Here is a 13450-nt window from a genome sequence, read left to right as displayed (position 1 = left end):
CATGCTCTTGGCACAGTTAAAATAAGAATTAAGAACATTTGGGGGCAAAAAAGAACATGTTTATTAAAATTATAATTAGTAATCCTGTTAAGGCAATCATAGTTAAGCTACACCACGAAAGCAGAAGTTTTCACTTACCTTAGCCATCTGTCAGCACAAATATAGATTTAAACAAAGAACATGTGTCTGATTGTTTCTGTCAGGTGTTGCAGTAGACCTTGTTTAAATCCCAGAAAAATGCTTCATGTAGAGCAAGAGAGACAGATGGCCACAACAGCATAATTATGACCAATCCAGCCCAAACCTCTGCATTTCATCAAGTCCTATACCCTATAGACATCCTCCCGCCACCTTTTGTTTTTGATTATAGTGGTATTTTCAAAAGCACTCAATGTTTGCTATATTCTATTATTGAAATAAATAGAACAAAGGTTTGGCAAAGGCTGTTGGGATAGCACAGCATACTTGCCAAATACAATATGCCATGATGGAAAAATAGATCAACACCTAGTACTGGATCTGGGATGTTACTTTTAGGATTGCTTTTGTGGAATGCTTAACGGCTGGGAAGGCATCATACTGATAACGTCCTTTGCTTTGGGATTGTACTCTAGATGTATAAAACAAAACATTGATTCCCACAGAAGTCAGTAAGTATTCTGAACACTTGGACTCACTTATGGACTTCCACTACAGGTTTAACCACTACAGCCTCTCAATCAAACTTTGTCTGGAATACTCCTACAGTAGCATCAATATTCAAGACACCCTTATCCACATCCAGGATGGCATCCTACAAAGCACCATATACAAAATCTCACAGACCACCATACTTAGGTCCACAGGACCAGCAATCATCCCAAAGCACACAAAAAGGCTGTCATCTGCAGTTAGGCCCTCAGATACCATTGCATTTGCTCTGAGGAGAATAGTCATGCTACCCACCTGGCCAGCCTAAATCCTACCTTTATACAACAAGGACACTCCGGTAGAAAAAAAGACCATACCTTTGAAAAAGCCAAATACCATGCACTAACCCTCTCCCACCACACACAGCCTGCCACCCTCCACAAGAACAGACTAAAAGAATCATTAAGCAAATATATCCTAGACTTGACTAAGATCAGACCTTGAGATAAATATCCTCAGCTCCTATTCCTGGCCTTCAAAACAGCCCCCAAACCATACCCGTCATGAGGAGCATACTCCCCACTGCATAACAGATGTCAAATGGGACCCAACTTTGCTTTAACAATAGATGTTTAAAATGGAGTGTCAATACATCTCCACTGCTAATATAATCAACAGCCCCCACAAGAAACCACCAGAATCCATGGATCCTATACATGCCTTTCCCAAAATAAGATACATCTGATCCAATGCACCAAATGCCCTTATGGTAACTATTAGGTATGTGTGAAACAGGCCGTATTTGATTCGGATTCAGATCTGGCCCGAATGAGGGAGAGTGATTCAATTTGTTGATTCAGATCACTGTCCCTGATTTGATTCAGCTGAATCTGAATCTGAAGATTTGATGCTGATTCGGAGAATCAGTGATTTGGACATAGACACAGCTTTAAGTTTTTTCTACATAGTTTGAGGTACCAGGCACAGCGTGTGAACACTGTGATGCTGAGGTGGATGGAGCATCCCACAAGAGCATGGCGGGCCCCCTGTGTGTTCCCACTGAACCCAGAAGTAACGATGTGAGTGAAACTAAACATCAGCTACTACAGTGGAGTCTCCCTTACTTGCCTTTCACTTTTTCCCCCTTGTTTCCTGCCTCCCATCCCTTCTCTACCTTTTGTTTTCCTAATTTCCACTTATTTACATTCTCACTGACATCCTCTCACACTTTTAGCTTCTTTCATTCCTTGGCGTCTCAGACCAGCAGAGACTCCTTATGCCTGAAGACGGGCGATTGCATTCAAAAGCTTGCAAAGAACTGTTTTCCAACTATTCAGTTGGTCTAATAAAAGATATCACATCTACCCAAAGAGCTTTGCCTGCCAAAACATCAACTATGTACCAAAAAGACCTCTCACTCAAAAAATATAAAGAAAGGACAGAGACACATGTTAGCAGGAGTACGTTAGTCACAGAACAAGCACTCCTTTTCTGACATTTCCTCATCTAACAAACACCTTTAAAAGGTGAGCTTGAGACCAAAACTACGTAACCTGGCTGGACAGTACGAACCCAGGACTGAATACACATTTTACAATGCTCTACAGTCTACCTGATTCTTGAAATACTTCCTACACACTACATGATCCTCTTCCCATTTGATCCATCTCGATCTCCCAGTAATCAAGCTTCTTTCCTTTTACTAATTGTTTGTCTGCTACACCTAGGAATTTCTCCCTGCTCCCATTTCACAGCTCTACTCACTGTTCTTAAAAATCATTGCTTGCTTTCCTTCTCAGATCTGAGGAAGACTGTTTTGCATCAAAAAGCTTATCTAACTTTATCCCAACTATACTGTTGGTCCAATAAAAGATTTTATCCAAAAATCCTTGCCCAAGACAAATTATATACTTCCTTGAGAAGCACATTAAAGGACTGTTGAGATTAGATATAAAAAGGTTAATTTTACATCCAGAAGTTACAGTTAATTCTCTTGTTTGATTATAGTTAAAAGGGCAAGCAAAAAAAGCAACATCTAGGCCCAGATCCTTAAGGTATTTAGGTACCAGACTGCTATTGAAGTTAGGTATCTACATATCTTTGAGGGTTTGTGTTATATTTTGCTTTGTTTTTGGCTATTGTATAACCTGTACTTACCATCTGGCACAAGAGCCCGTTACCTAAAGATTTAGTCTGTGTACTTGAGAGGTCTCTGAACTCAATACTAAGTATTTGAGCCTAATATAAGAGCCAGGGTAGTTCAGTAGGACACAACTGCCTTAGAAAGTAATGGAACAGATAACAATTTACTCTCAAAATCAGTACTAATCTAAAGTCCCGGCCTGGTGTTACAAAGTACTATTATGGAAATAAGATTTTGTATGCTGGGTTTATTGTAGCTTTGCCATTACACATTTCTGGGGGCATTGCTTCTTTTCCCACGCAGGGAAAATCAAGTTTCCCTTCCATTTATAGCCAGATTGATAGGACATCCTCTAAAAACACCTGTCTAGATCCAACCAGTTTCAATCTAAGACAAGGGACTAGAGAAACAGACTTTCTTGTGAATAGAGGGGAAAAAAAGTTTTAAATAAGGTTAGATTAGTGGTTTGTTCTTAAACAACCATCTGAAATAGCCATAAAGCCCTACTCTACCAAATAAAAATCAAACACAGAGAACCTAACTCCATGTTGCAAAACTCACAACAAAGCAACCTATTCCTAAAGCACTAACAACAACTTTTAAAATAGCTCTCAGCTATCAAAAATCAGAAGGAACATCTTTATAGCTCACCCTGAAAGGCTTGTTTAAGGAAACAAGGTCACCTGCCCTGACTAATCGAGTTAAAATAGGGCACAGCTGCCTTTCCTTAGACCCTGAGAAGCTGAAATCACACCCAGCTAATATTCACTGTTCCTCAACCAGAGACCTATAAGACCACCTGTAGAAACCCAATTCTACAATGAACCCAGATTCTACTATCCCCTGTACCTTTTAGTTATTCACGTGTGTACAAAGTGAGGTTAAAATAGGTGTAAATAACCACCTCCTGAAGTGGCATGCATTTCTCCCACACTTCATGTTACCGTAGATAACTACATAACTGTCATAAAGACTGAGAAGCTGCCTGTACAAGTCCTCAAATTTCAGGGCTTCAGGAGCTGGCCTCACTACCTTTGTACGAATCCTCATCTCTCATGAGAATGATGGGTGTCTGCCCCGTTACAGAAAGAAAGTGAAATAATTCTGAGCTTGTTTATTACACTGTGCACCCCATCTTGCTTGTAGCTACCTACCTCAAAGCAGCTGTGTTGATTTAAAATTAGAGGGCTAGAACTGCTTACTAGGCAAGAAAGACTTCACATTCCTCATCCCCTCTTATAATATTGGTGAAATACCAGAAGAGTAATAGCAAACATTGTGAAATAGGATAGGACATCAAAGAAAATGTCCATGCCTCAGAGGTACCCCAAACTTTCCACAGTAGTGTGCAAACCTCCTGTATACTTTGGCACCCAAAGTCTTATGAAATATTTTCTTTGCATAGTCTAGACATTCATCTCTATATTCTAACTTAAACCTGCAGGAATGCTTCCAGTATAAAATTAGAACAAGTGCTTCAGAAAACAAGAGCTCTATTAGTATATAAAAAAGCTTATGACAGGCAAACTTTAACTTTAATAATAGCCTTATAGTCCACACTAGGATGCTGTTTAGAATCCTGGACATATGTTTAAGTATATTTTCTTGTTTGAATATATCTTAAAATTATTGAATCAACAGCCTACAGAAGTGACAGTAATTTGAATATGACTCATTTTTTGGGTTACAGGATATTAGCTGGATTAAGTGAATCCAAGAAAATCTTTGCCTAAAAAGTTAGAAAAAAAAGATTAAGCTAATTGGCTATAACTGGTGACACAAGGGACCATAGATTCCAGGTAGGATTCTGTGTAGCCATGGAATGAGAGCTCAGACCTTAGGATTCATAGTAATTCATCATTATCTATGTACTTATCTAGATAGTTATAAAAATGCTTTTATTTCTACACTGTCCATAATCAAGTCTTTGTGCTGGATATTCACAGACTGTTGTGAATTCCAAATATTATGCTATTTGTCAAGTGTTATCATTGAGAACAACAAGCTGCTGCTTTGAAAGGAATTTTTTCCCCCTGAACACTAAAGGTTTTAAAAATAAACCTTGTACACAAGCAAATGTAACTTTGAGGAAGATTAATGATTATTATAACAGTAGTTATTAACAATAAATGGTATAACTGTATAGAACTCATTGATTTACTCTCTTAATGCTCCTATAATCTTCACGTGAGTTTTGTAATTCATATACTGTTTTGTCTTGTGGGTTATCTGAAGCTTGTAAATGTAAGACTGCTGTCAGATTTGTTGGTAAGAAAATCAATAAAATTAGATAGGCTCCACTTTGATTGTTGAAGATGTTAAAGACTATCTTGATGTGGTGTGAAATTGCTGTGATCCTTTACTGAACTTGAGACAAAAAATGTAGTACAGTGTATCTTCTCTGTTACACATTCCTGCAATGGATATTTCATAATGGAGGTCTGTTGCCAACACAGACTAAAAACGTGCTACTCTCCTGTAGACCCATTCTTTCCTCAGCTGTAAATTCCAGCACCTGGTATTGCTTTCCTTCATCAGACATGTATTAAGAATGCTGATATCCATTTGACTTTCTATTTCCGGGTGCAGACTCCTATTTTTACCACCTCCTGAATTATATTATTTAAAAGATGGAGATTAAAATAAACTTTCTCCTTTTCCCCATGACAGATACCTATCTGTAATATCCTTTGAGAGATGATTTATATATATGTTTTGATGTAAAAATAAGGATGTGGACATTTCAGGGGATTAATAATATAATCCAGAGTGATGATTGCTTCAAATCCAATTCAGGTCAGTAGCTGAAAGTTATGGCCATCTAATGACTGGTGTGTGGGCTGTGCTTAGTTGGGAAGCTCATGTTAGCTCCCAGTGGACTAAAGCAATCAGCAAATAGGCCAAAGACTGGCTAAATATGTAACCTGAGCTGCAGGTCAGAGGTGATCAGTTCATATCAGGGTTGAGGATATGAAGAATATGAGGGAGGTTCTTTCAATTCTGTGCCTCTTTTCTAGGTTTTATTCTCTAGAAATGTCACACTGGAACTTCCTTTGAGCACTTCCTTCATTTTAAAATGCTTTTCACTTTGTTTCTAGACACAGAATAGGGTTGTATTGTCATACAGATATCCAAATTCTTCTTCTGTCCATTTCCCAAAGTAAGAGCTGCCCCATCATGCTTTTTTTCCCTATTTTCATTAGAGCAGACAACAGTGCCTATGAAATCACAAAAACCTTTCCAGAGTTGAAGAAATACCTGGTATGCTAGCTAGAGCAGGAGGAGATGATTTCAACTGATAAAGTGTTTCTCTGTAATTAGTAGGCAGAATCTTGGGGGAAAGAATAGAATGGAATTCATAGTGTTTGATTCCTTCTTTCGTCTTCTTAGTTGCTCCATGTATACTGTTAGAACCCAGACATCCAGTAAGCTTTATATCAGTGCAATGCATGGAAAGCCACTGGAGATGGAGGGGAACAAGGAACTTACTTGCGTAAGTCCTGCCATCTGCTTTCTTATGTACAGTTTTGTGCATAGCCTGTTTATGTAGGCTAACATGCACTACAGTCCAGTTACCACTTGGGACAACACAATGACCATTTGGGGCACCTATTCTGGATGCCTTGGAACTTAATTACAATATTCTTATATCTAGTCAGGTCTTAGCTAGCAGCAATATTAGCTTCCCCTCTTCTGGGTTTTCCACTATTCCTATATTTTTACAGTTGTGAATTTTCTTCCGAATAGCCTATACCTTTGAGCCTAAGCAAACGAAACCTTACGAAGAAATAAAAAGGCTGGAAACAAGATAAACCTGGAAGTTTTATATTTGAAATTAATTTTCTATAGGTTTCCTGTTAGTAACAATGTTTCACAATGGTATATGTCCAGAAGATAAAGGCTTCCAATGATAATTCACTACAAGTAGTAAGAAACACTTATGTGCACTATTTTGAGATTACTTGGTCATCTGTTGTGTTATGTCTTTGAACTGTACTGTCTGTCCAGTTATTTTGCAAGTGAATGCAGAGTGCTAAGTACACTGTCAGCACTCAAAAAAATAACAACAACAAAATGGATTGCATTTTCAATCACAAAGTATATTTTAAAGCATTTCCATGCTGTCTACATTTTTAATGCTATATCACGGCAGTTTCAATGTTTGCAACAGCTGCCTTTTTTTCCCAATGTCCTATGATCACTTACATATTTAACAACTTCCTCAGTAGCATTAGTAATTCTAGGCATCTTTAGACACCCTTTTCTGAAAACATTAAAAACACAACAACAGATAAACTCCATAAGCATTCAGGGTTACACTGTTAAGTTTCAGGGTGCTTTTTTTCTCCCTCAGAATATCAAGAAAAGAGAAGCAATATATAATCTAATATTTTTAATTTTATGTACAGGAATATAATGTATGACATCTTTGTACATGAAATACATACAGTATTTAAACATTAAAATCAAACAGATAAGAATTTACATTAGCAATGACACTGACTGATCTGCAGCCCAGTTAATATTTAGTATAGATCTGCATTTTAATGGGGATGCTTTTAATAGTTTACAATCATAGAAACATAGACATTTAAAACAAGACTTTATAAAATAATTTACAGAAATCCTACCATCTACATAGAGAGAAAGTGTTTCTGTGTGGTCTTGTATGTGAATAACAAGGTGGTTGAATGACTTCTCAGCCTTTTAAGTAATAAAATAATTTAGAAGCAGTTCATGCAATATGGAAGCAAGAGAATGGCAGTTTCTTCAAGGTTTCTTGCTACCTTTGCCATCTATTGAGCATCAAATGTGAACTGCTGGACACATGATAATACTGCTGGATGCCAATAAAGAGCACCAGGCTCAGCCCCTCCAAACCAGTACTTATGTAAACATAAATATACAAGTTGATATATTTTCTACACAGTACAAATACAGGTCACAACTTCTCAGCTGTGTAAGTAGTCAATCTGTATACTTAAAGTAAGATAATGTTCAGATTAGAGTTCCATATATTTTTATATACAAGGTCACTAACAGAACTTCCTTGTTTTCACTAGTTTGCTCTGATATTTGACTGAATGTCCTCCATGCCCTATGACATAAACATCCAGCAGGTAGGACTTGCCAGGCTGCAGACCTTTAATTGTCTCTGTTGTCACTGCTTTTTGTATATTCTGGCTATGAAAATATTTACAGAGGACTTTTTCTGATTTCTTCCTTGTGTCTGGACCCAAGCACTGGTTCTGTTGTCTTTTCTTTTGTTCTTCATTGTAATTGTCATCCACTTCCTTTCTATAGATGCAAAATTTATTTCTCTCCTGTGTGCCTAGCCATGCCACTGTGACTGAAGAACATGTGCGAAGTTTGTCAAAGGCTTTGATTCTGGTATCTTCAGGGAGAGAAGGAAATGACTGCTTGTTAGGTCTTGTTGTAGCCAAAATCTTCAACATGGAGGCACCTTTCTTACTTCCTTTCAGCCTAATTAGATATTTAGCTTTTGGTTTTCCTCTCAGTTGGAACTGACGGACACCCTCAACGTTTTGGGACAAGATAAGTTTTCCATCTCTTCTAACCTGGATCTGCACAGCATCTAGGCATGAATGAACAAAGAAGGTGACCTTTTGGTGTGATGAAACAGGAGCAAACCGTAAAAATTTGGCTCCCTTTCTCTTGATGAATACATCTGTGACTTTTCCATCTTTCAGTTCCACTGTCTTCTGTTTGGCTTCCTCTTTAGTTCGGGCAAAGGTGCCAACGTAGGCGGTACTCATATTTGTGTCAATGTTAACTGCAAACATGTCAAAGTAGTATTGTGTATCAGGTTTCAAATCAGAAACTGTGAAGATGTTCTTGTTCCCAATACAAATTTTCTGCAGATCAACCCTTGGCTTTGGAGGAATGTGGCGCCCAAGCTTTGAAGATTTTACGAAGTTACGTTCTTTGCCAGAATTATTTTCTGATGGAAAGCCAAAATGGGCAAAGTCAAATGGACTGAAATCCAGACCTGGTTTTGGAGCCATCATGAAGGCATCATCAGAATTGAGCTTAGCTTCAACAGCACAGAGGCTTTTGAAATTGTGCTCTTTATTGATGACAATACAATACTGAATAGGTTGTTTCAATAAAGATGCTGTAGGACTTGGTTTCCATGCTAATGTGACTGTTGTGCGTCCAAGCGAGGTGACATCAACTCTCGGATCATAAGGTAATTCAGGATAAGGTTGGTCTGACTCTGGAGTTGTAGTGGCATATACTTTAAAGTGTGTATCTTTCTCTGTTGACAGGAGTTCTAATTGGTACAAGCCAGATGGGGAACTGGAGGACACAAAATATTCAACATCATTGCCTTTGTAAGAGAACAGCTCCGTGCTTTCTTCATTAATAATCTGCTGTTTCTGCTGCTCAAGTGGTTCTGGTTCACCTAGATCATGACCAAAGAAAAATGTTTGTAAGAAAAATATGTCATTATATGGTTCTATGAGAAAATGAAACTTGAATAGCTACTTTAAGTAAAATATCAGAACCAGATGAAACAGGTGATTATGGGGAACAGGACTTCCAGTAGAACTAATAATCAGTCAAAAATAGATTGGCTCTGGTAGTTCTTTTTGCTTAAATACCTATTAAATGGTAATATCATTACCTCCAAATACTGTATAGCTCAGAGAACAAGAATATATTGTTGAATTAGTGTTACAGCAATAGTCATCCACATGGTGCTAGTAAGGGAAAGGGTTTTTTTAAATCCATATGTCACAAAAGGTGTCTTACTGTAAAGACACAATCTCTCCCCTTTCCATGGGGCTCCTTAGTTATTGTTTTCTTCTGAATATATTTTCTGACCTCTTTACTCTTGGAGCTTGTAACAGGTGGGGCCTTCCTGGGGCTAGTTTGATGCTGGTCCGCCCGCCTGTCTCTGGGCTAACCACCTGCCTCTTTTTTCAGCTACACCTTGATAATACATAATTATGGTGTTAATTAGGTGGGAGGCTGCCCATTTTTGTACCCCAATGTTTAGGGGGATCTCTGCAGCTCCATTTCACCCCTACACTGCGGCTCAAGCCTCGCAGATGGCATCTTAGACAGCTAAACTCAGCTGTGCCCTTCACCCCATTCACTGTGGCCCCCTCCCTGGGACCTTCTCCTCCCCCTTAGGTCCTGGCCCCATCTCAGGCCAGTCGGGTCCCTGAGCCTCTTTGCTCCGTAGACATCCCTTGCAGTGGGCCCCTGGTCCTTTGACCCCTCTCTGGCCTCTGGCCCCAGCATGGGCCAGTCAAGGTTCCTCGGGACAAGCCTGAGCTGCTTGCCTGCTTTTTCCCTCACAAATCTGCTGGGTCACGTGAGCCTCAGGCCTCTCACTGGCCTGGGCTTTCCCCAGCTAGGACTGTGCATGGGCTGAAGGTTATTAGGCACCTCCAACCTACCTTTCACTTGGGTGGTAACTGGCCTGGCATTTTGGAGGGACTGTTCTGCCATGAACAGTCCTGTCAGACCACCCATCCCCAGCAGGGTGCAGTTTTAGTACATGCCCAGGACCTAGAGCCTCCTCCATCCCCATAGCTCCAGCTTATAAATCTCCAAGCTGTTCCTGAGTCTCAGCTCCACTGGCTGCCAGCAGCAGACCACTGCTTCACCCTATACATATCCTGGGTCTCAAAATGGCCACAGTACTCAAACACCTGGCTGCTGCCTGCTCCAGCCCTTAAAGTGTCAGGAACCAACAGTGCCCTGCCACAGAACCTCTCTCATAAAACTTTCCTCAGGTGAGACTTGTGCATCCCAATGTGCTAAACTCACCAGGAGCATTGACAGACTGTATCCCTTTAACTAATTTGAGTAGTTCTTTCTTTTTTCATGAATCTGATTGTCTTCTGTCATCCTTTTAGATGTTTCATTCACCAGAAGACTGTACGTAGCAAGTCATTACAGATACAGGAAGATTTTAATCAGTGATTCAGAGCTGAAAATCTCCGTTATCAACTCTTTCATCAGTAAAGTAACAGATTTAAAGTTTCCCTGTTACCTGAACTTTCTCCACTGGCTTCTTCTGGAAGTTCCTGCAGACTCAGCTTCCATTCCAGAGGAGCATCACATGGTGTTACAGTAACTGCTAAAGGAGTGTTATCTTCTTCAACCACAAAGAAATACCTATGGAAAAAGTAGCACATTCATAACATCACTCAGTTCTGGTGAAAACTAAAAGGCATTGACATGTCTAGAGCCTGAAGTCCTGTAACAGAATTCAGTGTAGTAGAGGGACATCCAAGCTAGTTTTGACTCTCAAGCTTAAGTTCTGATATCCATCAGGCAGAAAATCACTCACCTCATCTTAGGTTAATTTACTTGGCTTCTTAGAAACACAGTAGAAAACAATGAGACAGTAGAGAGTAGGAGGGATAAGTGTGGTGGAAGGACCAATACAACATCGGTCACATTTCTTTTTCCTTGGACCTTGGATTTTGTTCTCAGTTTAAGAGACATCTGTGGTTTCTGGTGACTCAAGACTTATGCAAAAAAAGTCCCCCTGTGGCAGGACACGACCTAGGCGTGCCATGAACTCCCCTAGCGCCCCCTACCTACCGTGCCAAATCGGGTTCAATGCACCCTTGCTATCTTGCCCGCCCCATCTTTGATGGTAATATTGTTAAAGGGAGGCTACCTTTCTACCCTCTCTGGCATGGTGCCTTGATGTATCTTGTCTCTGTCTAGTAGTCACCTGTGCCCCCGCAGGTCCCCGGACTCATCTCCGTTGCCCGCCTGTGCCCTTACAGGCGCCTCCGGATGTCTCCCACGGCTCTCATAGCCCGCACCAGGGCCTGTCTCCCACGTGGCTCTCGTAGCCCACACCAGGGCCTTGCCTCACAATTCCTGCAATCGAGGCTCAGGTGGCCGTAGCCGTGCCTGGCCCCCAGACCCTTTCCCCAGGTCTCACGCCCACTGGGCTCCTCACCATTGAGGCTCAGGTGGGTACAGCCATGCCTGGCCTCCAGACCCCCTTTCTGGGTCTTGCGCCCCATACTGGGCTCCTCCCGATACTGCCCACACTGGGGCCGGAGTCGGGACACCCCAAAACACAGTGTCCTCTCTGGCGCCAGGAACCCCACACTACTGGGGAGCTCCTATGAGGCCTCCTCCACCCCTACAGCCTCACCCAGTCCTCCCGTGTTACACAACAACCAAAACAGAAAACTACCACTCCCGTGTTCCAACACAAATTCCAAGCCAAACTGGCTAACCATCCTTCATATCCCTACTAGGGTTTCCTCCACCCAGTATCCTCGTGCAAAACTGCTCAGGCCATCCAGCTTCTCTGCTATGCCTGCTATGCCTGCCCTGCTTGCTCCAGCAGAGCTCCACCTTCCTTGGCTGCCAGAGGGGAACTGGCTCTGGTCTCAGTCTGGTTGTTTATATAGGCCCGGCCCTGCCCCCTTCTGGTCAGCTGGCCCGACTGGTTGTCTTGGCAACCCACACCTGTGCTGCCCTGGTGACTGGCAGCTGAGCCCATATTACTGTTTATCAGTAGCAGGCACCTTAGTACCCTGCTACACCCCCCCAAAACAAAAAAACAAAAAAAACCCATCAAAAACTGACATTTTTCTTTCTGGGTCTCTGAAAATTGGTTCCAAAATTAAAAAAGAAATAAAATTCTTGACTTCATGCACAACTCCATTATATTTCTATGAATCAACTTACCTCTTAGGTGTGTCCCGGAAGAGATAGCTGTTAATTTCAGCTCCATCTGGAATTACTGATGAATCATGGAAAAATGCTTTGTCCCTAATCTGCATCTGGAAAAGTTCCTCATCTCTGGTAGGCAACTTTTGGGTCCTGGAACTGAGTGGTAGCAGCAGGAAGAGCAAAGAACAATGAAGCAGGTGCATCCTACAACAACAAAAGGGATTCCCATGTGATGTCTTCCAAATTATATCACTGTAGTAACTGCTACTTTTTGATGCTCAATTTGTTTCATTTTAATTCTATGGCTTTATTTTTATGAGCACATACCAAATAAAAAAGGATGATAAAGCAATGTATTTCTCATGAATTTCGGCCAAATCCTCAACTGGTGTACACTGGTGCAGTTCTTTCCATCAATTTGTCAGCTGAAAAGCTAGCTTTTTATGCAAACCCTACAGCCCTATACAAATTGTATTTAACAGAATGTTTCCTACAAATATTACAAATTATAAGAACAGAACATGTAAATCTCGATTCAGTTTAAACCCATAAAAATAAGAGACAATATAAACGGAAGACTATTTCATCTTTGATGTGCATTTATTTTACATATATATGGTGGTGGTCAGGTGTGTACTTTATATTTTATGGGAACCTCCAATTTTTGTGGTTTTATTCATGCCAAAGCATTAGCAATATATACAATAAGGAACTATCTTGCTTTGCCAAAGGGATTGACTAAGTATCTAAATAGGATTTTTCCATCTCTAAGTGAAACTGATCCCACTCACTGGTTTCCCTAATTAGCCTTACTGTTGCTCACTACCAATGATCAAAAGCCTTCACCTATTTTGTAGATCTATATTTGACATTTTGCCAAATGTAACTTGCTGGACATGAGAATGAGCACTAGCACACAGCAGACAGAGGTTATGTTGACTACACTTTCCTTAAGAGATTTTGGTTGGACTCCCAGAAATCTCTTAAAAATGA

General features: G+C 40.5%; 1 protein-coding gene across 1 annotated transcript in view; it reads right to left on the bottom strand.

Moving 5' to 3' along the window:
• Positions 1 to 6582: 6582 nt before the first annotated feature.
• Positions 6583 to 13450, bottom strand: part of NDNF (neuron derived neurotrophic factor) — a 27015-nt gene continuing 20147 nt past the window's right edge. The window contains exons 2-4 of the mRNA XM_019534031.1: positions 12473 to 12661; positions 10803 to 10927; positions 6583 to 9200 (exon numbers count right to left, since the gene is read on the bottom strand). Coding sequence (XP_019389576.1) covers positions 7810 to 9200; positions 10803 to 10927; positions 12473 to 12660 — 1704 coding nt within the window. The 5' untranslated portion in view covers position 12661 and the 3' untranslated portion in view covers positions 6583 to 7809. The remainder of the gene's footprint in view (positions 9201 to 10802; positions 10928 to 12472; positions 12662 to 13450) is intronic.

This window comes from Crocodylus porosus, unplaced genomic scaffold (assembly GCF_001723895.1).
Source record: "Crocodylus porosus isolate Cpor-Errol unplaced genomic scaffold, CroPor_comp1, whole genome shotgun sequence".
NCBI lineage: Eukaryota > Metazoa > Chordata > Crocodylia > Crocodylidae > Crocodylus > Crocodylus porosus.
The sequence above is the reverse complement of the archived record's forward strand: the minus strand, read 5'-3'. Positions and strand labels throughout refer to the sequence as shown.